Source organism: Cinclus cinclus, chromosome 3 (assembly GCF_963662255.1).
Source record: "Cinclus cinclus chromosome 3, bCinCin1.1, whole genome shotgun sequence".
Classification (NCBI taxonomy): Eukaryota; Metazoa; Chordata; class Aves; order Passeriformes; family Cinclidae; genus Cinclus; species Cinclus cinclus.
In genome coordinates this window covers 115,129,700-115,155,164 of record NC_085048.1, presented here as the reverse complement: position 1 = coordinate 115,155,164, position 25,465 = coordinate 115,129,700, and the positions used below count along the sequence as shown (strand labels likewise).

General features: G+C 45.1%; 1 protein-coding gene across 1 annotated transcript; it reads left to right on the top strand.

Annotated features, from left to right (window-relative positions):
- Window positions 1-6,069: 6,069 nt before the first annotated feature.
- Window positions 6,070-22,046, top strand: B3GNT2 (UDP-GlcNAc:betaGal beta-1,3-N-acetylglucosaminyltransferase 2). Its single transcript, XM_062489472.1, has 2 exons — window positions 6,070-6,108; window positions 19,676-22,046. The coding sequence occupies exon 2, from the start codon at window positions 19,685-19,687 to the stop codon at window positions 20,876-20,878; it is 1,194 nt and encodes a 397-aa protein (XP_062345456.1). The 5' UTR covers window positions 6,070-6,108; window positions 19,676-19,684; the 3' UTR covers window positions 20,879-22,046.
- Window positions 22,047-25,465: the final 3,419 nt, after the last annotated feature.

Sequence of the window (25,465 nt, the reverse complement as noted above, 5' to 3'; positions counted from 1 at the left end):
TGCAGCGTGCTGCAATCAGAGCTGCCTGAAACGCTTAACCCCAACGGCTTAATCTCCAGCCATTGTAAATTAGTACAGCTCCATTAACTCCAGAGGGAGTTATTTACACGGGGGAGGTTAAATGTGTACAGGATCAGGCACAAAACCTGCAGTGATTCCGTACATGGGCAGTGGTTTACTAATTTACAAGGCTATACCTCAACTCTGATGGTTTCTAAAGTTTTATTTCTTTTATGGTAAAGTGAGCACATCCATGTCAGGGGGATTTCTCCCTCAAGTGGCATAAGGAAACCCTTCATCTACTCCGATTATTGCTGATCCCAGTCCCTAATGCAGGGGGTACCTTCCCTCCATGTCATTCTTCAGTAACCTGTAGCTATGAGATTGGATATTAAAATTTGATATGTGGCTTATTTAATTTCCCTTTGTCCTCTTCTTTTTTTTTTAATTATTATTCCTGAAGTTTATCTGCAGATCCTACAATAAGAGGACAAAAGCTTCGTGATCTCCTTCTCTGAACTATTGTAATTCTGATGCACTAGGGACCACATCCCACACCCTGGATGGGCTAGGCAGTAATGAGTGTGTGTTTAAGTCAGCACTGAGGCATGGCAAATAGCTCCTGGCCTCTGGGGTGGCTTTTACGAGCGCAAATCCACCCGAAATGGTTACAGGAAAACACAGCAGGTCCTGGGAGAAACCCAGGTGAGTCATGAGCGCTTGGGGGAAGCCATCGGCAGCCGGATGGTGCAGGAAGGGGAGCTGGGAGCGAGGCCCCAGGGAACTCTGCAAGCTGGGCACCAAACGTGCTGGACAGGTTGGTTACAAGCTGTCTGTCAGGACAGCAGTTACACGAGAGCCCGGAGAGCTGGCAAAAATCCCCTTCTTGACAGAGCCTCATGAGTACCTTGGAGGGTGCTCCAAAGCAGCCCAGGTAGGTCCCATCCCAACACTGCCACCATAAAAATGAGCCCAAGCACTCTCTTCATCCTGGTTTTGGTGACATTTCTGCTCCTGCCACCCAAAGAAGGAGCCCTCAGCCACAGGCCTGGTGGCAAAACACACTGTGCCTCTGCCACTGGTGTGCAGCTTCCATGGGCTGAGCGGGATTTCACTGTGGTAGCAGCTGTGCCCAAAGCTGAGAGCTTTGCCCAAGGTTGGGAGTGTCTGGGACAACCTCCTGCACACAGTGTTGGCAGAGTTTCCTTTGCCACCCAGAATCAGCCAGCCTGGATTCAGCCACCCAGAATGAGCCACCACCCTCCCAGAACAGAGGACTGGTTTTAACAAGCTGGCACTGTGACAGTCCAAGGGAGCCTCGTCCAGGATGTGCCTGAAATCAAGATGGTTTGGAAAAATCTAAGTGACATGTGAGGACTGGCAGTTTTCCCTCATCTGGGATTTTGCTGGTGCTTAAAACTGCATCTGCTAAAAAATAAAAGCCAAGCAGAAGGGGTTTAGCTGAAGTGGGTCCAATACACTCTTTCCTAGATGTAAACACTTTTTTCAAAGGAGAAAAGTGACTTGACTCTTCACCTTTGAAGAGTTTTGACTGCAGCTTCCTCAGTTTTGCAGCTCTTCAGGTCTTGCTGCAAAATGCTGTGGGATGCCTCTGAACAGAAGTAAGGAGAGGTAAGGAGCTCAAGTTTCTGGGAAAAAATAATAAAAAAAATGGTTTGTATAGAGCAGGTGCCTTTTTGGTTTTTTGCAAAATAATTATTGTTCGGTTTCTGCTACTATAGAAATTGAGTATCAAATGGATTCTTCTCCATCCTCTTGCATCCTGCACTCTGCACTGCTGTGCCTGCCCTGTGTCTGCAAGGAAAAGGAGCCCCACATGGAGGCAAAGTGTGTTAGTTACTGCAGCCTGTGTCTGAAAAGGGCAGGTACGTCTTTCCAGAGCAGGGAGAGAAATGACTGTGTGAGGAGACCACTGAAATGTTGTGCTCATCTTGCCTGCAAGCCTTGCTGACAGACCCTGCCTACCCTGGGAGAGGCTCTTCCCTTGTCTGAATTCCGGGCTCAAACATTTAGGTGGGAAAAAAACAGGTTCATTCCTGCAGGAACTGAGATGCTCCAGCTTGAATTGCATGTCATCTTGGCTTTTTAATTTTTTTTCTTACTGCTGCTGAAGGGCTTGCATGCCACAGGAACAATCTTTAGTCTCTTGTCGTTATTTAAATTTTAACCTTTTATCTCCTGTTCTTATCCTCTTTGGTCACAGAAGCACACTTGGGTTAGTCCCGTGCTTTCCAGGTGTCCTCTAGCCACACCAATCCATCCACAAAAATCAGGCAGATCGGTATCCTGGATAAGCTTTGGTCCAGCACAGAAAATTAATTCCAGCTGTCCTGTGGCCTTATGGAAGGGTTTTGATTCAGGAGAGCCAAGTGAGCGTTCACAGGTGGGGAGGAGGTGTTTCAGTACCCGTGTGCCTGCAGCGTTCTCACATGCCCCTGGGGCGAGTGGCCCACAGCCCGTCCCCTTCTCTCAGCACCTTGGCTCTTGTCCCGCCCCTCTCGCTCTTGCTTTGCTGCAGGGACAGCGAGATAACCTTGAAGATTTTATAACCTGAATCTCATTCCTACTTCTCCTTTGCTCCTGGCAATGTACCAATTATTAATTAACAGGCAAATGCTAGAGAAAAGGCCAATGTGCATAGCTCGTTTCCATCGATGTAAACGCTGCAGTCCCCGGGTCAGCTTTTATTACAGTGAACCCAAATACTGTGAATAAATAACCTGGGGAAGAGGAAAAAAAAAAATCCCAAAACCAGAAACTATTTTGAACTTGGTAAAAAATGAGAGTTGAATCTTCTTAAAATATTACTTTTTCTGGCTGTTGTGCATGCCACGCTACCTACAGAAAAACTTTGGCAACAAGGATTTGTGTCACCAAGTGATATGACAACAATGCCCTGAACACTCAGTTTGCCAGTGCCCAGCTGCCAGGAAATGCTTGGTGTTGTGCAGCTCCCTGACAAGGGCTGTACACTGCATCTCATCATTTGCATCATGATGCTGAGTGAAGGTGCTGCTTTTATACGCGCAGGCAAAAACGTTATTCCAGATTCAGACCAAATTAAAGCTGCTGCAGTCAGAAGGATTTGCTCTCTTTCTCAGGAGGGGGGGAAAAAAAACAAAAAAAAAAAAAGAAAAGGTGCAACGATTTACTGCTGTGTCTGTCACAAAACTTGGCTTTGCGGACTCGAAATATGAAAACCCTGCTGCTTCTTCCATGGAAGCAAACTGCACAACAACTTTAACCACACATTTTCCAGGCCTCCCTTGGTTCCACCCCAGCACAAGCAGCCATCCAGGAGAGGTTGTACATCTGTGCTCAGATGTGCTCCCTGCTGTCCTGCCCCATCCAGGACCTGTTAATTGACAGCACCAGGTAAGAAATATCCCGGGGCTTAAGGGCTTTGCCTGGTGTGATGCACGGATTTGGATCCAGGCAAGGTTGAGTGGCCTGCGTAGGAGAGCAGGGCTGCAAAGAGATCCCCAGCATCACCTGCCCTGGGGTTTTTAGGGCACAGCTGCTCTGAGCACTGCAGGGCCATCACAGTCAGGCAGTGCTGTGGGCAGTGGCACTGTTGGTTCTAGGTGTTTCCCGGCTTTCAGACAGCTTTTGAGGCCCAGCTGCCAAGTGGACCAAGGAATACATTTGGATCACAACAGCTCCCCCCAGGAAGGTTTCCGAAGGTGGCCCCGTGACCAGCTGAGTCCCTCTGATTACAGAGCAGCGGGCCGGGGTGTGGCACTGGGAGGAGGGAGAAGGATCCTTCCCCCAAATGCAGCAGACCGTTTCACCACTGACCAACCCTTTTAGCTTCAACATGTTTGTCCAGGCTCCTTAGCACTCAGTGTCACGAGATACAATGCTCTGGTTGATTTTTGGTTTGGTGGGTGTTTGTTTTGTTTTTTTTGTTTGTTTGTTTTGTTTCAGTTGATCTCAAAACATATCATTATGAAATCTCCTGTGCAGTGGAGCCAAGCTCCTGGCTGCCAGGCACTCAATTCTCCTTTCAAACCCTTGTGTTACTTAATGGACAGTGATGTTCGCCGATTTAGGGTAATTCCTCCCTTTGCTGTAATCTTCCTGCTCTGATGAAAAGGACAGCTTTATTCAAACGTGAAGTACGTGTATAAATATTTGAAGAGGGATGAAATATGCAACGTCTCTACCAATGCACTGTGAATGGGGACGTTTCTTCCAGACTCCCGAGCGAAGATTTTAGAGCAGCCCCAAGAGATCTGCAGGTTTCCCAATGGCATCCAATATTTATACACAGAGTATGGGGAGCTGGGGATTTGCAGTGGGTACTGATGCTGTTTCCCAAACCAGATGTGTTTAGGGCTGCTGGGCACACCAGTTATTGGATACTGGTGAACATGAGTGTGGTAAAATGGAGGTGAGCAACCTGTATTTTCATGGATCACAGGGCCCTCCCTTTGCAACGAAAACAATTTTTAAGTGATCATACCAGGTGACAGTGAGACAATTCCTTTGGCTAGGCCTCTCGTCATACTGGATTGAGCGCGCAGGTGCTAAAAATAGAAACAAATGGCATGTGTTCATTTTCATCCTGTGTGGGACGAAAAGCTGAGAGGTTCGCAGTCTGTGGGAACTGTAAATTTGTCTGCTGGTTGCTATCGATCTGTCCACAACGAGATGTGCCCTCTCTGCTGCAGCAACACACATTCCTACGTTTCATTCCAGTAAGCATCCTGGGTTCCTGAGAGTTTCCTTTGGTTTGTTTCCACAGGGACTTCTGGCTAGGAATCGTGGGCTCATCAACCTACCAAGCAAGCAAACAACAGCAACAAAAGAGGTCACTAATGAATGCGTCATGCACGATTTAGTACCGCCGCTGGAAGGCGAATTCCCAAGATCGGGAATTCTCCCGAGCTTCTTCAGGGGGGGAAGCCTTGGCAGTCTGAACCACCCCTTTGGGTCTCCCTGCCGGAGCCAGCGACAAAAGCTTGGAAGGCTTCCACGGAAAGCTCAGCCACGTGCAAAGGAGAAGCGCTAAAAAGGTGATGTTGGCACGGCATTTCTCGGCAGGGCTGAGGGGATTTTTCCTCCTCCACCTGGCGCCGTGTAGGGAAAAAAAATAAAAAAAAATATCAACAACCCGGAAAAACCGTCCTGAGGGAATAGGACGGACAGAGCGCACCAGAGCTGGCACAGGAGCCAGGTGTCACCCGGGGCCACCCTCAGGAGGAGGGTGCCCGCTGCGGGGCCGCTTCCACAGGGAGGGATAAGGAGGGAATTCACGGGAGCGGCCCCTGGCCCGGCTGGAAAGCGAACAACTGCAACGCAGCGGTGCCCGCCCCCTCCCCCTCGCTCCTCCAATAACGCGGGCACCTTTTCTGAGGTAAACACCTTCCAGTTCTACAGCCTGGGTTCCAAGGCGGTGCCGGGGAGGGAAAACACCGCGTCCAGCCGGGACGGGACTGGACGGGACCGCTCCCGCCCGACCGCGCGCTCCCCTCAGGGGAGCGGCGCTCCGGCAACCGCGGGGACACCCCCGGCCCGGCCCCGCCCCGCGGGGCGCGCGCCGCGCGCTCCCGCCAACCCGCGGCGCCGGCGGCCGGGCGGGGGCGGGGCCGCGGCCGGCGCTCCCCAGCTGTGTGCCTCGGCCCCGCCCGCCTCGGCCCCGCCCCCGCCCCCGCCCCCTGCAGCGCGCGGCGGCGGCGGCGCCTGGCGGGCGGTGCGCGCGCGCACGCGGGGCTCCGCCACAGGGCAACAAGTGAGAGGCGCTCCCCGGGCGCGCCCCCGCCTCCTCCTCCACCGCCTTCTCCTCCTCCGCCTCCTCCGCCGCAGGCGCGCACCTCAGGAGCGGCCGGCCCTGAGGACACAGCTGCGGGGCGCGCCGTCCCGCGGGCACGAAGGACGAGCTTGCCTCGGCGCCGCCCTCAGGTGCGGAGCCCCCCCCCGCCCGCTGCGGGGGACGGCGGAGCGGAGCGGGGCGGCAGCGAGGGCCGTGGTGGGCCGGGCGGGTGGGAGCCCGCGGCGAGGGCAGCCCGCGGCCGGACAAAGCATGGTGGAGGCGGAGGCGGCGGCAGCACGAACCCCGGCGGAGCCCCGCGGCAGCCAGGCAAGGTACGGGCGGGGGGGGCTCGGCCGCCAGCGCTGTCTCCGAGGGCCGGCGGGGATCGGCGCTGCCGGAGCGGCTGAGGAGGGACGGGAAGGGTTGGCGAAAAAAGCCTCGTGTTTCAACTTAATTTTTACCTCCCGTGCTTTTCCAGCTCCTGAGGTTTCCCTTCCCCATCGTCGCCCCCCCCTCCCCCCCCTCCCCCGCTTATTTGCGTAGTGACCGCTGCGAGCTGGCGGCGCGAGGGGCGAACAGGCGGAGACGTAGAGTTGGGTTGTTATTTTTTTTTTTTTTAAGATTTTTTTTTTTTTTTCGGGGTGGGATTTTTTCTTTTCGCCGGCTGGGAGGTGACGGGCGGCGGCAGGGTGGGGACCCGGCACATGTTGCAGCCGGAGCGGCGCAGCCTGCTGGGCAGGGATGAAACTCAGGCCGGCTCAGCCCACCGTGTGTTCGCCCTCGCTTTTTGAAGACCTTTTTAATGTTTCGTTTATTCGTTTTGCCGCCATGGGGGAGGCGTTCGTTGGCGGTGCCGAAGCCTCGAGGTTTTTTTTTTCCTAGGGAAAGCCCGAGCCGTGGGAGATGCGGCGGTGCCGGGAGCTGCTGCAGTCGCTCCTTGGCCGGAGGGCAGGGACAGAGGGCGGCGGTGGTGGCGGAGCGGGGACACTTCGCAGCGCTCCTGTGGTCACCTCATTAGCTCTCTGCGACCCTGCGGGTTAATTATTAACATCCGCGTCGGGATTCTAGACAGCGCGGTGCTGAAGCAGTGGTGCTGAAGTGTGGACTTCGGTGGACCTGAAAGGGGGGGGAAAAAAAAAATAATATTTGTGTTGGAGTTCGCCTGAAGGTATGTGCTCCTTCACGAGATGATGCTTTTTTTAGTCCTTCCGAATTCCGGACACATCCTGTGTCCCGTCAGGAGGGGACTTAGGGTTACTCGCAGGGAATGTGGCTAAACTGCAGCTCGCGATTCAGTCATCCTGCAAAAATTTGTGGTGAAAGTTACTTGAGTAACCCTTTCATCCGACTTCCCAAAATGCTCAGTGCTGTTGGGGTTGATTATTAAATACTCACGGGTTAGTTTTAACTAGGCAAAATAAGAGCTTGCGTGGTTCGGTTGTTGAGGTTTTTCTTCCTTATGGGGTTTTCTCCTTCCCTCCCCCTTCTTTTTTTTTAAATTTTTTTAAATTTTTTTGGACAGAAAGCCTTAGTTTTGGGCACAGAAGAAGTTTAGTCCGGCCGCGGAAAGACGCGTGCCCAAAATTAGCGTTCTAGACATGTCATCTGCGAGTTACTGACGAAACATAATTATAGCGTTGTCCTTTGAGGAAATTTCCGGTAAATTATTTCTCACCCTCTTCAAGAGAGAGAGACAGCCCGGAATCCGGTTCTCTTCCTAAGCTGCTGAAAGCGGTTTCGTGTTCTTCTTGCAGTGCTGCTTTGGCTTCAGGCTCCGGTGCTGTCACCGAGGGCGTGTGCGGAGGGTGGGGCGGGGGCGGCAGATGACACTCGGGTGCGTGGCACGATCGGGGTTCGGTTCGGTTCGGATGGGATGGAGAGCTCAGGCTGCTGGCAGACACTGCCCAGCCGTAATGCCTGATGAACCACCGGAGGAATTGAATGAGCGCTGACATTGTTACGAAATGCGTGGAGGAAAGGAAACGGAGGAACAGCTTTTCTTATTCGGCAGATTTAATTTGTAACGGTTTGGAGATTTTTTCTGTCGGTTTTGTTTTTTTGTTTGGTTTCTTTTTTTTTTTTTTTTTTTCTTCCCGGGGCTGTAAACAACTCGAAAAGATAGATATCTTAAAAAAAAACCCAAAAACAATACTGCTGTGGAGATGGATTAAAGTGCAGAATGTTTGTCTTGTACCTAAAAATGTAATACTGTCAGTTAGAGTCAAAGTATTTTGGCTTAAAAAAAAAACCCTGGTTTTGCTGCTTGCTCTTTGAACGTGTGACTTTCTACAGGAGATGTTGTGCAGTACTGAGCTGTGTGGCTGTAGGGAAGCTACGGATAGAGCATAAAAAAATAGAATGTACTTAAAGTAATTCTGTCACCTGTAAAGAGGTTTTGCTTGGATTTGTGCTTGTTTCTTTTCTCCACGATGAGGAAAATGCAGCAAGGTAGCACAGCTGAAGGGACTCGTTTTTGAAGGTCGTTCTTTAGATGGCTGAGAGTGCTAGTTGGCTGTCTGATGTTCTGTTTCATAATAGGTAAAACTCACTAATCTCCCCAGAGATTGTTCCTAATGAACACAGTGTCACTGGTAGTCAAAAAATTTATTATTATTGCCTGGAAGCTGCTCCTGAAATTTTTTTAAATGCTTCTGGGTAATGAAGACGTTGCTGAGGAGATCAGTGGAGAAGTGGTGTTTGTGCAGAGAAAAAGCAGTGCTTGATGAGAAAAGAGAGTGGATAAAGTGGTGTATTCTGTGCTGGCAAATCTGGGCAATTGTCTGTACGAGTATGTCACAGTGTATGTAGAGGTGGGGAGGGAAAAAAAGCAGATTCTGAGTCTTCATCTTCTTGCCTAGCCTGGCAAAGATTCCTTGGAGAGCCGAGCCTTTTGGAGGAGTGTTGCTCCATGGTGACTTGTCAGTGCTGAGACCCCGAGGAACTGTCATTTTACTGCCACCTGGCGCAGCTAGTTTCACAGTGGATCCAGCTCCGACAGGGATTTTTCCTGTTGGCTGTGTAAATCCACTCGAAGGAGGAAAAAATGCTAGCGACAAAAGGCTGTGCTGATCCTGTGTTTGAAACAGGATGTGATCGTGTCTCCTACCACAGCCAAAATTGTCATTATCACAGCAGTCAGGAAGCAGGGCTGCCTTGTCATTGATCTGTATACTTCACTAAAACCTGTATGGTCATTTTGTCCCAAATTACCCCAAGGATAGAAAAAAGATGGAGCAATATAAATTAAAATGCTCAGCCAAGCCCTTTGGTGACTTGTTCTTTCTCGGCAGATCACTGAATTTTTGACAAATGTGTCAGATGCTCTTGCAAAACCTTTACTTGAGGCGGGTTGTGAAACCCACAGCTGGTTGCTTGGTGGACTTTTCCTGTGTGCTGTCAGACTTGTACCTTGTGCTGCCAGTGAGTAAAGCAGCTCTGTCGAAAACACACCAAAGGCTGACTTTCCAAATCATCTTTTACTGGGTTTGGTTATGGCTCCTGCGGTTAAAAAAAAAAAAAAAAAAAAAAAAAAAAAAAACAAAAAACCAACCAAACAAAAAACCTTAAAACATTAATTGCTTCTTTTTGAAGAATTTGCAGTCTGCATAGTAGAGACTGGGAGGTTTTTTTATAGGTAGAGCTTAAAGTGTATATTCTCAAACTTACCAAGAATAGACCAAAGGCAGGGTGGAGGGAAGATATTGGCAAGAGTGAACTTATTATGGTAACAAGTTTTCTGTAAAAAGCACAGAATATAGAAAAAAACCCAAAACAAACCAACATGTATTTCATTTATTCGTGAATTTTAATTTCTGGTTTTCATGTTAATGTTTCTTGAAGGCCATTAGGATTGATTCCCTTCCAAAAGCTTGAAACTATCTATCCCTCTCAGAGGTTGTTGGTTTGGTATATTTTTTCTTAGCGTATCTCTTTATTACATTTTATGTTACACTGTGGTAGAAATGTGTCAGTAATTTTGAAGCAAGTAGGCATTCACTTACTTTCTAAATTCTAACTTGATTTTTTTTTTCCAGGTACATGTACTATTAGTGCCTTACACATTTTAAACCGAAGTGTTAACAGTTAATTTAGGAAGAAGGTTGGGCGCATGTGCAATCATGGGATTAGTGTTTGATGTTTCTGGTGTGTCATAGGCTGTGTTCATATCAGTGCTTATTACAGAATCATGCTTGGAACCGGGCTCCCCACAGGGATCATTGGAGTCCAACTCCTGGCCCTGCATGGACAGTGCTTCATGTGGTTTGGAGAAGGATCTGTGCCTGTGAGTGCGGTTCACAGAAATTCCTAACGTGTTATCCCTGTCCTGCCATGTTCTGACCTCACAGAGGTATAGTTAGATGTTTTTGTCAGTTCACGGTTGTAAGCAAGCCCCCTTCATGTGCCTAAAAAACAGCAAAAAAAAAAAAAAAAAAAAAGAAACCATTATGATGATGGTAGGATGAAACACAGGCTCTTCCTGTCGATTTAGTAGAGTGAAGAAGTCACCGACCCAAAGCCGGGGAATAAATGTCAAACCTGTCCAGTCACATTTTACTTTTCCATAGGAAGCACTGACAGGTACCTGGGACTCTTTGCCTGTTACCTTTCTCACCGAGTTCCTTGAGCCTTTTAGGATTTCAAAGGTGCCTAAGTATAAACCAACCCCAGTCTCCAGATCGTGTAAAACCCAGTGAAAAGACTGGATCATTAAACTGTCTCGTGATGAACTGTGCAGAAGAATTATTGGAGCGTCGTGAGAGGCAATTAGCATTTAAGTAAGGAAAAGAATCCCTGGGTGTGATGGGTGTGGTACTGAGTTTTCAAGGGAGAATTGATGAAGCAGTTTCCCTCAGCACCTGGTTAACAAAGCTTTGTTGTTTGGGAGACATACAACGGTAGGAGTTGAAAAGCATTTAGTTTGGGGACAGTTTTGCTCATCTTTGTAAATAACTTCTGAAATTTAGGAGCTGCTTCATCTTAAGCACACTCAGAAGAGTTAGTCTTGAGAGTGAATTGACCAAATCCCTTCAGCTGTGAGCCAGCTATCTGGATCAAATGAGCAGGAAACCTTGACTTGTGGGTGAGAATGACTAATATTCCCATAAAAGGGTAATTCCCAAAGGCTCAGAGGTTTATGAACCGGCAGACGACCTGCGTGTCGTTATGGGGTTTACAGGAGAATTTACGGTGGTGCTGAAGGTTTTTGTGCCCCACTCAGATGTTCGTGCTGTGGGATGCGCAGGCTCCTGCCCGAATTTCCTGCCGGGAGCATCCTGCTGTATCCTGGGGCGGTTCGGAGCCTGAAGCGGTGTGTGCTCCAGCCTTGTGCTGGTGTAGCTGTTTGTGCAGCTGGGTCGTGAATTGAACTGAGGAGCTAGGTGGGTTGAGAAATAACCTTTACAGTTTGCTCGTCTTCGGGGTTAGACATAATGTAACACGGTGAGCCGCGCAAATATGGGAATTTATAGCTTGGGAAAGGGTGGAATTCTTTCAGCTGAGTTTAAGGAGAGCTGCTGCTGAACGGCCGACTGTATCCTGAATGCAGTGCTGGTTTATCTTACTTGAGCAATTATATTTTTTCATCTGATACTTGAAAGTTAGAAACTGCTCCGTGGGAAGCTGTCTTTGGGATGGAAATTGTTGTTGCGAAGTTATTGTTGATCTGCTTTTGAATAAAAACAATTAAAACCCGTGCAGAACAGCCTTAAGTTAATTACCCAAACCACTCTCAAGCTTTATGGGTGCTCACTTTAGTGTGCAGGTAACAGGTACAGAAGGTGCTACTCGGATTTATTCTAATCGGGTTAGATGCTTATCTGCTGTTAACAAAAACGGGAGTTAGCTGCCTAGCCGGCTTAAAGATCCTTTACAAAATCCTCCTGGTACTTATATGCATCTTTAGCTGCCTAAAGCTGCTGGAGAAATTGTTTCCTTTTCCATAAATTTGATAGGCTGGAACAAGATCTGTGCCTTAGGTTTTACAGCTTTGAAGGAGGACAATGAACTTCTCTGCTTACCACTCCACTGATTTTTCTGAACTTTCAATTAATTATTCAGAAAGATGAAGAACTTTTTCTGTAAATGTTAATTACACCTGAAACCAAAAGCAGTTGAAGGCAAAAATAGTTTTTATATATTTGCATTTTAAAATGTAGGCTTTGTGTTCTCCAGTGTGTGTTTAGCTCAGTCCTGCAAGCTCAGAGGCAGATTCCAGAACTGACATGAATATTCAAGGTATGAATTTGGTTTGAATTGACTTCTGAGTAACCACATAGCACCGGCAGGGAAACAGGGCTTGAGACGGCTGGGAATTTTACCCTCCCAAGTTGTGTATCCCGTCACACAAAGGCGGCACAGCTTGGGGAAGTCAAATTGAAAACTAGTGTTTATTTTTAACCCAATAGGATGGTGGTAACCAGGGGGGAGGCGTTGATTTCATCAGCTGTATCAAGTTACACTGTTCTTGTTTTTGAAACATAGGTTTTAGTACTGTGTTTTGTGTCTAGTGTGGGCAAGAAGACAAAGCAGGGGTAAAATTTTCATGACCTGAGGTATGATGCTTGAAGGATGGTTTTGTTAGTTGACTGTATAATGATTGCTCTCTGTGCAGATATGAAGGTGGTTGGAATATGGCTAAGGCAGGATTAATTACTGGTTTTAAGATGAAACTGGAAGAGATACCAGGAGCAGTTGTATTGTCTCGTTTGTGGAAATTACGGTTGTGTGCATTTTGCATAGATTTTCTAATAATGAGCTTTATTTCAAATACAGCACAAAAGTAAGAGGTAAAAGTGTCTGTCCTGAAGACTTTCTCCCTTTAAATGCCCTCTGAAACCATCGGTCAGATTTGCAATGTGTTACATCCATTCTTTCTCACCAGAACTAGCACTGTTCCCAGCACAAGGTGTCTAGGAGGGAGGTGGCTCCTTATCTACTTCCTTGACTTTCTAGTAGTTATGGACAGATAAAGTGCAGCTGGAATGAATCTCATAGCAAGGAGCAGACACGGGTGGGTCACGCCAGGTCAGTCGCTGCCTCAGTGACCTGGGCACGGAAAGTGCCAGAGAAATTCGGGCCTTGGGGTGTACCTTGTAGTGGAATAGGTAGCCCAGACTCTTTCTGCCTCTGGTGGAGCAGTGCTGGCTGTGTGTGGCCCTGCCCGAGGGAGCTCTGGGTGAAGGTGACAGCCAGCAGCAGCAGTGTGCTGGTACATGGAAGCCGAGGCTGATGACAGATGGGCTCTGCTGTGGCCTGGGCTGTGCGAGCCCTCCCTCTTCTCCTGCCCTGTTCCCGGTGTGTGTGCAGCACACCTTGGGGTGATGTGAGCTGGCTGAAAGCTAATTGCTGCTTTGTTGTAGGTTCTTTATTGTCCTCCAGCTCCCTGAACTGATTCACCGCAATCAAATCAGTGCAAAGGTAGATGGGACCGTGCAGCTTATGCAGGGGAAGGAATAAATTTACAGGAATGAGTCAGCCATGACTGAAACTGCTTTAAACTGCCATGGAACTGTGCTTCCCCACTTCTAATGATGTGATGAATGACAATTAATTTTGTTCCAAGAAATAGTTCTCTGCTGACACTCGGTTAAACCCCTCCTCTTGATTCTTTATAATTTACTGTTGGTTCAAGCTGAAGCCTGTCAAGTGAAAACTGAAGTTCTTCTTAAATCAGAAGCTGGCAGCTCCAGGTTATTCCTAACAAATTCACAACGTCATCATTCTCAAGCTTGAACTGACCTTACAATGGCACAGGAATTTTTTGTATTAACAAAGTGGGAAAAACAGGTCACATCTGCTACCACAGGCCCTCAACTATTGGCATATTAAACGTTAATATTCATTTTTATAGTGAGTTGACATCTTACCCTTTGTCAGCAGTGTCAAAGCTCAATTAATGAGGAAAAAAAAAAAAAACCAAAACACCCAAACCATTTTTACCGTTAAATAAATAAACCAAACTTTTTTAATCACAAGATTTTTGTTGTGTAGGGGGTTTTTTTGTTGGTTTTTTTTTTTTTTTTTTTCGTGGGCAGTTAGGAACACCTTCATAGCTGTCTGGTGTGGCTGCAAGCATGCCACTGTAGAATGGTAATGTTAGCGTGATGCACTGATTTATTGAGACACTGCTGGTGCTTAAATTGACTAATGTAGGTATGGTGTACGTGTGCAGCTACGTTGCTTGTTCATCCCTGTGGGAAACCGTGGCCAAACTCAAGTAAGTCTACACCAGTAGAAAAATTAGAATATCCATTAAACCTGGGATTGAGTTTACAGAATAGTTTTCATAACGGCCTTTTCTTGCATAGGCTTTGATCTTCTATAGGTACACAAGAATTCAAATATAAAACTGAATATTCTTTCACCCAATCCGAGGATTTAATTTTGACAGATAAAAAGAAAATATTTAGGTCTAACTTACGCTGAATTCAGTAGGTGCACCGTATTTAAATAATTTCTCAATCAAACCCAGAGCTTTTATGAGAGACACCTGCAAATAACTTAAAATACAGACAGGGCTGAGATGATCTGATGATTTACTGGTAGCTGACTTATTTAAAAATGATTGAAAAAGTAGATTACCCTTTGGTTGGAGTTTTGGGGATCTCAGCAGTTTGGTTTGGGGCTGAAAGTATTCAGTTTTAGACAGTGGTGAGCCGATGCTATCTCTTCCTTCTCTAAGTGTTCTCTCAAGCAGGATTTTTACATAGGGTGGTTTCAAAGAAGTTAAAAGTAAGTTTTTAGGGTTGAATGACTTTTAAAGATAACCTGATACAAAGATAGCTCGATGCAGACTCTGTGGGTGCTGCTGCAGTATTTCTAGAGCACCAATATAAAGTCAACTTCTGTTTCATAGATGTTATTTTAAATAGCACACCTTAAAAGGCAAGGTTCTGGTGGCTTCTCTTTTCTGCTGCAGGAGCTAGAGCTAGGGGAAGACCTGAAATTAGTCCAAATGGTGACACGAAACATAGTAAAACTTCCTGTGAAGATTCTGAAATTCTGCTCCTCAGAACTTAGCATTCAGCAGTAAAAGAAAGAACTGTTAAGTCTTTTAATAGCACAGTTGAAAGCTGACATCAGTAGTGTGGGACACAAATCAAGTAGGTATTAGAGAGAATTTTGAGTTGTTACAAAGCTTTTACTAACTTGAACGCGGTAGGGATTTCCCCACCAGTTTGTAGCAGCTTTTGACAAGTAAACTGGACTTTGACCAGAATATGACTGCTCTGAGCAGCACCTTGAGACGCTGTGAGTTACGCGATTGCTTGGGAGAAGCAAGACTCTGGATAGCAAAAAGCTGCTGCCTTTTGTGCGGGTGGTATCAGTCTGGGAGGTTTAAAGGCAGTGCTCACAGATCCCACAGGTCGCTGCAGGGGCTGCCTGCGCTGTGCCCAAAGCTGCTGGCTTCAGCAGCGACCTGCTGGCAGGTTTGTAGGATGGTGTTCTCACCTGGTGGAGGCTGGCTCAGCTTGCTGAGCCCTGGTGCAGGAATGTGGTCACCGGCAGCTGGTGCTGGAGAAGAATCCTGCTGGAACATGTTTCCTCTGCTCGGCTGTGGTTGTGACTGGGTGAGGTCAGAGAGCCTGCAAGTGGAGTCTTGATTTGCTCTTGCACTCCAGAGCCATCCCTTGTGTGGGGTGCACAATGACTTCGTGGTCTTTGTGCACAACCGAGTCTTTTGGTATAAGGCTTACACCTCATACCAAACCCCACTGATATAGAACTCTAAAACAAAAATAAAATCTCCATTTAATTTTTAAAGTACTAAAGTATTTATTTTTATTGTTGTTACTGTTGTATCAAAAATGACTAGATGGGAGGGGAAGGGCTGACAGATGAAAGTTCATCATGTAGCTTGTATGGCAAATGAATATATAAAAAATAATGCAATCTGTTTTTTATTAACAGTTTTCAGAGGGTTCCTCTCCTTGTGCGGCAACAGAATAGTGAGTAATTCCAAGATCTTGGTGTGGGGAGAAATTGAGGAACCTGTATAATTCACAGAAGCTGAAAATCTAGAGACATTCAAAAATTGGTTGGACAAAGTGAGACTAGGTTCGATTGCATAAGTAAACATTGCTCAAATGCAGGTCTGGCCCTCTAAAACCTTATTGCAGAAAACCAGGGGAGCATTACTAGACAAATGCCTTGCTACCATTGGTTCTCTTGGATGTGAGGGGTTTTGGTATTGCTTTTGTTTTTTGCTTTTTTTTTCCTGAGTAAAAAGCTGCTGAAGATAACTAGTGTGAGAGGGAATGTGAAATTATTTTAGCATTTATTCAAACTCTTTATAGTTCTTTATGCCTTGGGCTGTGTTTTAGGGAAATATATATGCATCCTTCCCTAGTCTTGCTATATATACTCGGATCTTGAAATTCCATGCCTGAGTTTCGCTGGTGTCTTTTGGTATTAAAATACTGGAAGATTAGGGTTGCTCCTGAAGCTAAATAACATGGTGAAAGGTGTCTCAAAGCAGGCATATGCAAATAAATAAAAGTAATGTTAAAATAAACATCAGCTGCTCTGAATTTCAGTGCAATTCTTGATGCTTTGAGTAGCGTGTTGTTATCCTGGTTTCTTCCCTGCAGCTGGAACACTGTCTCAGGCTGTCTTGGTTGGAGAGCACAGAAAACATTGACTGTTTCCCGTGGTAACCACCGGGCTTCTGAAGAAGGGCAATATTCTCCTGTTCTTAAGGTTTTCTTAATTACTGTCATATGAAACGGGATTTGTGTAAAGTTCTGAGGGGTGGTGGCGGGGGAAAGAAGAGATTTGATGGTGTGCAGCTAGAAAATAAACAGCACTCAAGTTCTTTAAAGCTGGAAATAGCACAGATTCATTACAACAGCCCGGGGCTCTCAACATCATCTCCTTCCAAAACTATGCTGTTGCTCAGTCCAGAAATCTCTTGACTCACTGAACAGAGCAGAGCTATTGAGAAAACTGATGCATCTCACGGGAGGTTAGAAGGACTCCATATGGCTTGTGATGTGTTAAGTAGCTAAAACAGTTAATTTCAGAAGCAGCAGTGTCACTGCTGCACGTGCTGTTGCTGGCACAGTCAGAAGTGGTGCTGCATGTACAGCTGCTGTAAGGGATATCAGGCCCTAAATTGAAGTTACATAGGAACATCCAAGCCTGCCTTAGCACCACAGTCTCTGCAAAGACAGAAGGGTGGTTATGTCTGTTAGATACCTGAATTACAGCTTGGTTTTGCTAGATTCCTGACAGTTTAGTCCTGGACCAGTAGGGTGGTAGGTGTGATACCTGCTGGTAACAGGGATTATCTTATCTTTTGTCAGCCCCAGTAAGTAAACTGACTTGTAATGCTTGGGTTTGGCAGTCAGATAATGTAGATGTAGTCCTCAGCCCACTTAGAAAATACAGCCTAACTCCTGCCCTCAGAAAAGTATTTACAGTGAAAGGCCATGTCTTTGGTCAGACTTGAAGGAGGTGGAGAAGTTTGGTGTTTTACCTTTGGCCTGCACAAATTATTAGATTGGTTTAGCTGTTTGTGGATCCACAGCCTGGAACAGAGTAGAGGCTGGGAGTACTTCCTTGTGGTGGTGATACCATTTACTGTGCGTTGTGAGATGGAACCACTGTCATCTTGCCAGACTTGTACTTTTTCTGCTGAGAAGCTCTACCAAGTCTAAGAGTAGATGGGGATTTTTCTGCTCAGAATCCCTGTCTCATTTGCCACAAGGGATTGCAGTCACAGTGGACTGAAGGATTTTGTTTGGTGTTGGAAATAAAGTCTTTGTGATTGTGTCAGAAGATTCTCAGGTCAGTATCCAGCTACCTTAGAGGTGTTGAATACTCTCAGCTTGGTAAGCTGGGGGGCTGTGGTAGATGAGCTGTGTGGTGCTGCAGATACTGAAAAATCAAGCTTTGGCTGGAATCCCATGTTTGTTGGCTCCCTCCTAGGAGGGAGCAGTCACCCTGTTGTCTCTGGAGTGCTGGGATCATAGGTCAGATACCACTTCATTTGTTGCTTAGTGAGAAGTGCTGTAGAGGGCAGGGCCTGATGTTCATGCTGAGCTCAGTGAAACAGCATAAAACAGGGGATGGCTTCTTCTCTGGTATTTTTTGTGTCTAGTGAAAGGGAAATGTAGAAAACCAATGTATTTATCTGTTTTTAGTGGCAGTTGAAAGAGGAAGATAAAGTTCCTTTGAAATCTGTGTGACCAACCCTAGTGCTTTCTTAGCAGTTCAGCTGCTTATCTGAAACAATGACACTGACCACAAGTGTGGTTTTGTCTCTGAATTATATAAGAAAACTACTTTAAAATTAGAATAGAAACTTCATCAATGACTGAGAGTAGAATACAAAATGAAGTAGATCTGGCCTGAGCATATACAGAGATAAATATTGCAGATGGTACATGAGGAAGCACAAGCATTTTTCTGAGGCTGGGTTTTTTTAGGAGTGGCTTTGGATTTCAGTTCCAGAAAAACACCCACACACGCCCTTTTGGATTTAATAATGGTTATGGGTCAAATAAGAGAAAAAAATATTACTGATTATTTACTTACTGCTTTCTCCCTAAATTTTTAGTAGTTTAGTGTTTAACTTGTTGAGGAGTAAAACGAAGTAGGAGTGATGAAACCATAAGAGACCAAGGGTCAGTGTAGCTCAGGTCTCGGAGGACAGCTGAGAAAAAGAAGAGCAGCAAGCACAAGGTGTACTGCTCAGTCTGCCTCCCTGTCTGCTGTTGCTCTGTGACCTGAGGGCCTGAGGCAGTGCTCACAGCAGGACTTCCAACAGTCTGTACAAATTCTTTATTAAGAATTATTAGAATATTATTAGGTTTTTCTGATTTTCCAATAGTAATTTCTACTCTTGGCACATGAAAGTGGCTTTGACAGTGAGTTCTGTCTGTGGCTTCGGCGTGGTCTTTGTAGCCTTCTTATTCATCCTGAATTACTTGTGGAGCTTGTACACTGATGTACCCCAGGGCTAGTAAACAGTTTGGTAAGCACTGCTCTAGAGGAACACACTGTTTTTGTGTTGTTCCTTGTATTGTGTTTCTTGTACCTGCATTCTGACAGCTGTGGAAGATAGAGGGATTGATCCATTTTCTCCCCCAGTAAAAACTCAAGATGGATCACAGAGCTTATGGTATGACAAAGATAAACACATACTGTTCCAAATCTGCATACATGGGAGGCCTCTCCTTTCTAATTTTTTTTAGGGGTTTTTGCTTGCTAGTAATAATTGCACTTCTATTTTCATTTACTGTTTGAATTCCTTTTTTCCAGTTGGGGGCGGGGGGGGGGGAAATTGAGTTCATGTTCTCTTCTGTCTGAATATCAGCAATGCAGCTGGCAACTTTTGTCACCCTTTCTTCCAAGGAACAGCCAAGTGAAATTGTCAGAAACTGATTGTGTGCTTTAAAATTTGGTTCTGCCCATTACGTTTTTGAAAGGTGTGAGAGTGCAAGTATAAAAGCTTGAAACCTAATTTAAAAATAACTGACCTTATCATATAGCAATTTATCCTATACCCTTCAGCTCACCTTACTACCAGAAAAAAAAAAAAAGGTTCCTCAGCCTGCCTTGGCCAAGCTGAGGGCTCAGATTCTAATTATTATACAGTCAAGTGTTGAAAGGGGGTCTAAACGAGAAGCAAAAAGTGCTGGCTAATTTAGACTCACCATGAAAAGCTGTGTAACTTTCCTAAGATGCAGATGGAAACTTCACATTTGTACCAGCTTGCTGATGAAACCCCAAACCATGTGTGTGTGTATTAGAGACAGGTTAGCTTTTGCTTCTTCAGGGCTGTAGGTAACCTTGGCTTTTAGGCTGCTAACTTAAATTTGAAAGTAGTTTGTATTTTAATGAGATCAAGAACTTGCTGTGAAGAAAGCTAAAAAATCTTTCTAAATTTATTTCTAGATATGAGAAATGAGTGTTGGACGCAGAAGATTAAAGCTGCTGGGAATTCTGATGATGATAAACATTTTTATTTATGTGATTGTGGAAGTCTCGAAGAGCGGCAGCCAAGACAAGAATGCAAAAGGCCGTGTTGTTATACCACGTAGCAGATTCTGGAGGAAATACACTCCTCACAAAGCTTATTGGAACAAACAGCAGCAGAAGCTTGAGCTGCTGTACAACCCTATTCTGTCCTTGCTTTCCAACATGACTGTGGAAGAAAACTTAGTTTCTAACCTGAGTGCTCTCAATTCCTGTGACCCTGACCCCTCGGTGCACTCAGAGGTTAGTGACTTTGCAAACTTGCCAGACAGATTCAAAGACTTCCTCCTCTATTTGAGGTGTAGAAATTACTCATTGCTAATGGATCAGCCAAACAAGTGTGACCAGAAACCTTTCCTGCTGCTGGCTATTAAGTCACTTATACCCCATTTTGATAGAAGACAAGCAATCAGGGAATCCTGGGGCAAGGAAATAAAATCAGGGGATGTGATAGTCAGAAGGGTCTTCTTACTTGGGCAGACCCCACCAGAGGATAATTTTCCTGACCTTTCACACATGATTAAGTTTGAGAGTGACACCCACCAAGACATTCTCCTCTGGAACTACAGAGACACTTTCTTCAATCTGACTCTGAAAGAGGTGCTGTTTCTGAAGTGGGTCAGCAGCAGCTGCGCAAACGTCCAGTTTATTTTTAAGGGTGATGATGATGTTTTTGTGAATACCAATCAGATCCTGGATTACTTGAAGAGCTTATCAAAGGAAAAAGCCAAAGACTTATTTATAGGTGATGTGATCAAAGATGCTGGACCTCACAGAGAGAAAAAATTGAAGTACTACATCCCAGAAAGTGTTTATGAAGGTTCGTATCCCCCGTACGCAGGAGGCGGCGGGTTCCTGTACTCTGGTGATCTGGCACTAAGACTGAATAATGCATCTGACCAGGTACTCCTCTACCCTATTGATGATGTTTATACTGGAATGTGCCTTCAGAAGCTTGGGCTTGCTCCAGAAAAACACAAAGGCTTCAAAACATTTGATATCGAAGAGAAATACAGGAATAACATCTGTTCCTACACTAACTTAATGTTAGTGCATAGTAGAAAACCTCAAGAAATGATTAGGATTTGGACACGCTTGCAAGATCCACACTTAAATTGTTAAAGTAATGTGCATAAGTGTCTTAAGTCCAAAAAAAAAAAAAACTTTGCAAGTTTGGGTCACTGAAGCTCTGTTTAATGGTTGAATTTTTGCTGTAAACTTTTCCCTGTACTTCTGAAAATGAGAGTAATACTGAAATTCAAAGGGATGGTTTGAAGACTTGGTCCTGACTTTTCCACTGTCCTGGTGGTCATTATGTTTCAATATTAGTCTTAATTTTAAGAAAGACTTTGAGGCTATAACTGGCTGTCAGTGACTGGTTAGCTGTGCTGGAAACAGAGATTGCCTACCCCAATGCATCTTTCATCAGTTGTGATGGTGGAAGATTATTTTCCCTTTAGTAGTGTTTGTGTGTGGAAACCACTGTAAATTGAAAATACACAAATTGGGGGAATGTAGTTTTACTTTTAGATATGATACGCTTACAAGACTTTGAATTTTGATTTTTTTTTTAAAATTTATAGTTTTCAGTCCTTTTGCACCCTGGAACAGTGTTTTTTTCCTTTACTTATGATCCTTTGTGCAAAAGGTACCTGTGTCTGAAGGATTTACCCTTTTATTAGATGAAGTTGCCTTCCCCCCCCCCCCCTCCAAAAAAAGATCATTCTGCTTGAAATGCCCCCTAAGAGCAAAATGTGTGAGGAAAAAGATGAGGTTTTTTGGGGGCTGGGCAGGTAGGGCTGCCGCTGCCTCAAGCCTACATACTGAAGCTGACTTGTTCATGTTATTGTTGTGGAAAGCTACTCTGGTCAATCCTTGCTTTCTGTTCAGGCACTAAATGTGATCAGGTAGCTTGATTTGATGGAAATGACTGAAATTGCACATTGCTTCCTGAGAGCGTGGTTTGGGTCTCCTGTAAAGCGGTGGCGAATCCGGAATTGTGCAGATCCCGAGTTTCGAATTCCGAACCAAACTTTGAAGCTTGCATGAAGCCTCATGTAGAGTCACGTGTGTCCTCGAAACTCAGATCTTCTCTATTTCCACATCCTGCTTATAAGAATTACTCTAAATAGTGGTTGCTTTCTTTGTATATGTAGAAGTGCCTGTCTATTTATTGTTCAGATTGAAGACCAAAACATTTTCTTAAATATATTTTGTGTAACATTTTATTTGTATAGTGTCGTCACTCGGATATTTAAATAGAGCATGATATTTTAAATCTAAGATGTGTAACGTGGCAAATAAAGCTAATTGTTATTTTTGAATTTGAAAAATAAAATGTGATTTAAATATTTCTGGCCTGCCTCATGTTGACTTGCACAGCAGTTGCACTCTACATTTCCGAAGTTCAGAAACAAAAGGTTTTATTTGACAGATTTCTTTAAGCTTATGTAGCAGACTACATAAGCTACACACAAAAGAATGTCACAGTTGTACTTATGTTTATTAGATGCTGTAAGAGATGGACAACTCTGGTGAAAGCAAGGGGGACATTAAGTGCCTTGGGACAAACAGTATGTGGAGAAATAATTGTACAATGCCATTGCTGGTGCAATTGAAAGGAGTCGAGAAGTGGATTGAATGTCTGGCACTTGAATTTTTGATTGAATCAACTTGGCAGTAACACCTCTTCCTTGCTTTTTCTACATGCTTTCTTTTTTCCTTTGTTTGCCTGGAACAAACGTGGTGCTTTATTTGTTCAGGGAGAAGTGAGGTCTTCTGGTTTTCCACCTCTGTGTTCTGCAGATGATCATTGTTGACCCCAGCATGGATAAAAGGCTGTGCTCTGGTGTTGTGAGGTTTGACCCTTGTGCTTTGTCATTCCTCATGGGAAGTGACACCTTTCTGAAGGAGCTGCAGGTTTTATGTGAGTTACTTCCTACCTTGTTTCTTTAAATATTCATGGGGTTTTCCTCAAGATTTGGGCCAAGGGGAAAAAAAACCAAGTTGTGCTGATGGTGAGAGATGCAAGGAGAGATGTAGGTTAAGAGTCTTGGAGGGGGAGACAGAGGAAGGTGGAGAGAGAAAAGGTGAGGCAGAGATGAAAAGGGGGTGAGTGGAGACATGGAGGGGAAAGAGAGGCAGAGATAAATGAGCACTGAACAAACTCCTGAGGTCCATGGAAACACAGACAGGGTTGCAGCAAAAAGGACAGAAAAAGAGCCCAAGAATTAAATCATGTGAGTAAGATAGGGTGGAGTGCACATGTTGTGATGTCAAGTGAAATGGGTGTGATTGCCAGCATTAATTATTTAATTTACATGCTTCCCTGCAACCATGAGATAAAAACCAGGCCTCTTGCATGGGACGCACCTGATGATAAGGAGAAAAACAGGCTGAGTGGTACTTAGGGAGGAGAAATGCTGTGAGAAAGCATTTCCCTACCTTCTGAAGGGACAAGAGAAAGGGCAGAGGACAAGGCTGAGCAGGTGCTGCTGGGGGAGATATCTGACAGACCACTTTTATTTGCTCTAAGTGTGGAGGAGAACTGCTGGCTGTGCCTGGTCCACTCCAATGGAGAAAGAATTGTCTTGGCAAACAACTGGGAATGTGTGAGGAGTAAGGGAAGTAAATAACAGAGATAAAGGAACAGAATGCATCCAAAGGCACAATGGAAATGGGATGTGGGGGCAGCTGGGACACAGAAGATGAAGTGTCTTTAAATAAAAAGTGTGTGCAGCAACCTGTATCTGCTGTATCTTTCTTAAATGCAAGAACCTGTATTTGCTGTATTCTACTGTATCTTTCTTAAATGCTGCTAAATACTGAAATTTCTGTTGTATTTTTTCTTAAAGGGAAAAATTCTACTAAGATGAAGGCATGAGAAAATTTGACTACCGTGGAAAGAATGGAATTTGAAAACTGAAATAGATGTGTTTGGATGAGACAGCTGAATGTAGATGCAGTCTTTGTTCTTTATTCTTCCCTGAATACAGCAGGGAAAATGAAGTGCTGCTGTGATTAAATAACATTGCATCAGGGTGAGCCATTAGAATCCATTAGCTTGTTTGTATAAAGACTCAGGCCTTTGCTTCAAAATCCAGTTGAAAGGAGGAAATATAGGATAAGGAAGGTAAATGAGCTATAATTAATGCACAAATTATAAGGTTTATCTTCCAGAGGATGGAGTCCCTGTTTTCTGCCAGTTGGTTCCTTGGCCTGACTGCATTTTACACTTGAATCCCTTCCTCCCCTACCCAGTTTTATTTTGTTATGTAGGCTTGAGTGAAATGTAGCACTTGACAGGGCTGGTGATAAGAGAATTTCTGGCAGTGTTTTTCAATGCTGGGAGCACAGAAAGCCAAACTTCTAAAAGGGTTTTGGCTGGAAAGTACAAGAAAGAGGCCAGATTAGAATTCACTGGAAGGTTTGCATTGGGTATGCAGGTCAGCAAGGATCCTCATGCAGGTAGTGCTGAATCTGGGGCTTTGTGATGCAGCAGTGAGCAATCCAGCACTTACCTGGTGCTGCTGTTCTGATCTGGCCCACAGTCATCATTCACCCCCTGAAATTCGGCCTCCTTTGCCTTCCACCTTCCTGCACCTCATATGCCTAAGATTTCCACTCGAGTTGTGTTTGCTTGAGGGCACCAATCCAAATGAGTTCATGTCTGCACTGAACTATTTCCTTCTCAGAATAGTCATGAAAACCGACTTAGCAAGCAAATAGGGCAGGGAGAGCTGCTTAATGGATCTCTTTCATGGACAGTAATCATGGAGGTGGTTCTGAATGGAGCACTGAGCCCTGAGTACAAAACACTCTTCCAATTCTCTCCATTCTCTTCCTCTAACTTTTTAAAGCTGTTGCCCCCTTCCTTGCTGGATGGAGGTGAGAGCAGGAGGGGGAATTAAAGTGAGAAATTTTCAATATGTCAGGAGTGATGAAATACTGAGCAGGTCAGTTTTTCTATTGAGCTCAGACCAGGTACTTGATTGCTAAATCACAGTTTATATTTGTATTGGCTCAGCCTGCTCTAAGTAGTGTTTAAACAGCTCTGGCTGGGTTCTGCTGAGGGGTGGCTGAGCAGCACCTTGTGGGCTTTGCAAGCCAGCCTTTTTAAATTATAGAGTCCATTTCCATTTGTCAGTGAAAACATTTGTACCCTGTCTAATAACACCTGACTGGACCAGGTGAGCTGGGCTTAAGCTGGTCTTAGGGTGTCAGTCATCACTTCAGGCTCTGTTAACATCTGTGTAAGTATGGAACAAATCTCTGTGACCTCAAATTTTCCTCAGTTTTCTGTATTTTCATGTTACTGCAGTTACATAGTTAAATTGCCCTCAAGCCTAAGGACTTCAGGCATGAGTTATGTGCACTGAGTTTCCTCTCAGAAATCCATCGAGATAAATTTGACAATTTCAAATTTTATATGGAGAGAATATCAACCAATCTCCTAATTTCTAGGCTCTTTGATTTACCTCTGCATGTTCAATGTGTTCCATTTCCAGTCTTTCCTGCTAACTTCTCCATCTAAATGAATCCATCTTTCCTGCCTTGTCTTATGTTTTTGTTCCCTCTGTCCCCTCACCTTTCTCATCTCTTGGTGGTCACTGTGCTTGCCTCTCCAGTAAACCTCAAGGTTTTCTGAGAAAGTTACAAAAAATGTACAAAATCCCTTCTATTAGAGCCTGATATCAAACTGCTTCAAAC

Coding starts and splice junctions, on each gene's coding strand:
- B3GNT2 (XM_062489472.1), top strand. CDS start 19,685: ATGAGTGTTGGACGCAGAAGATTAAAGCTGCTGGGAATTCTGATGATG.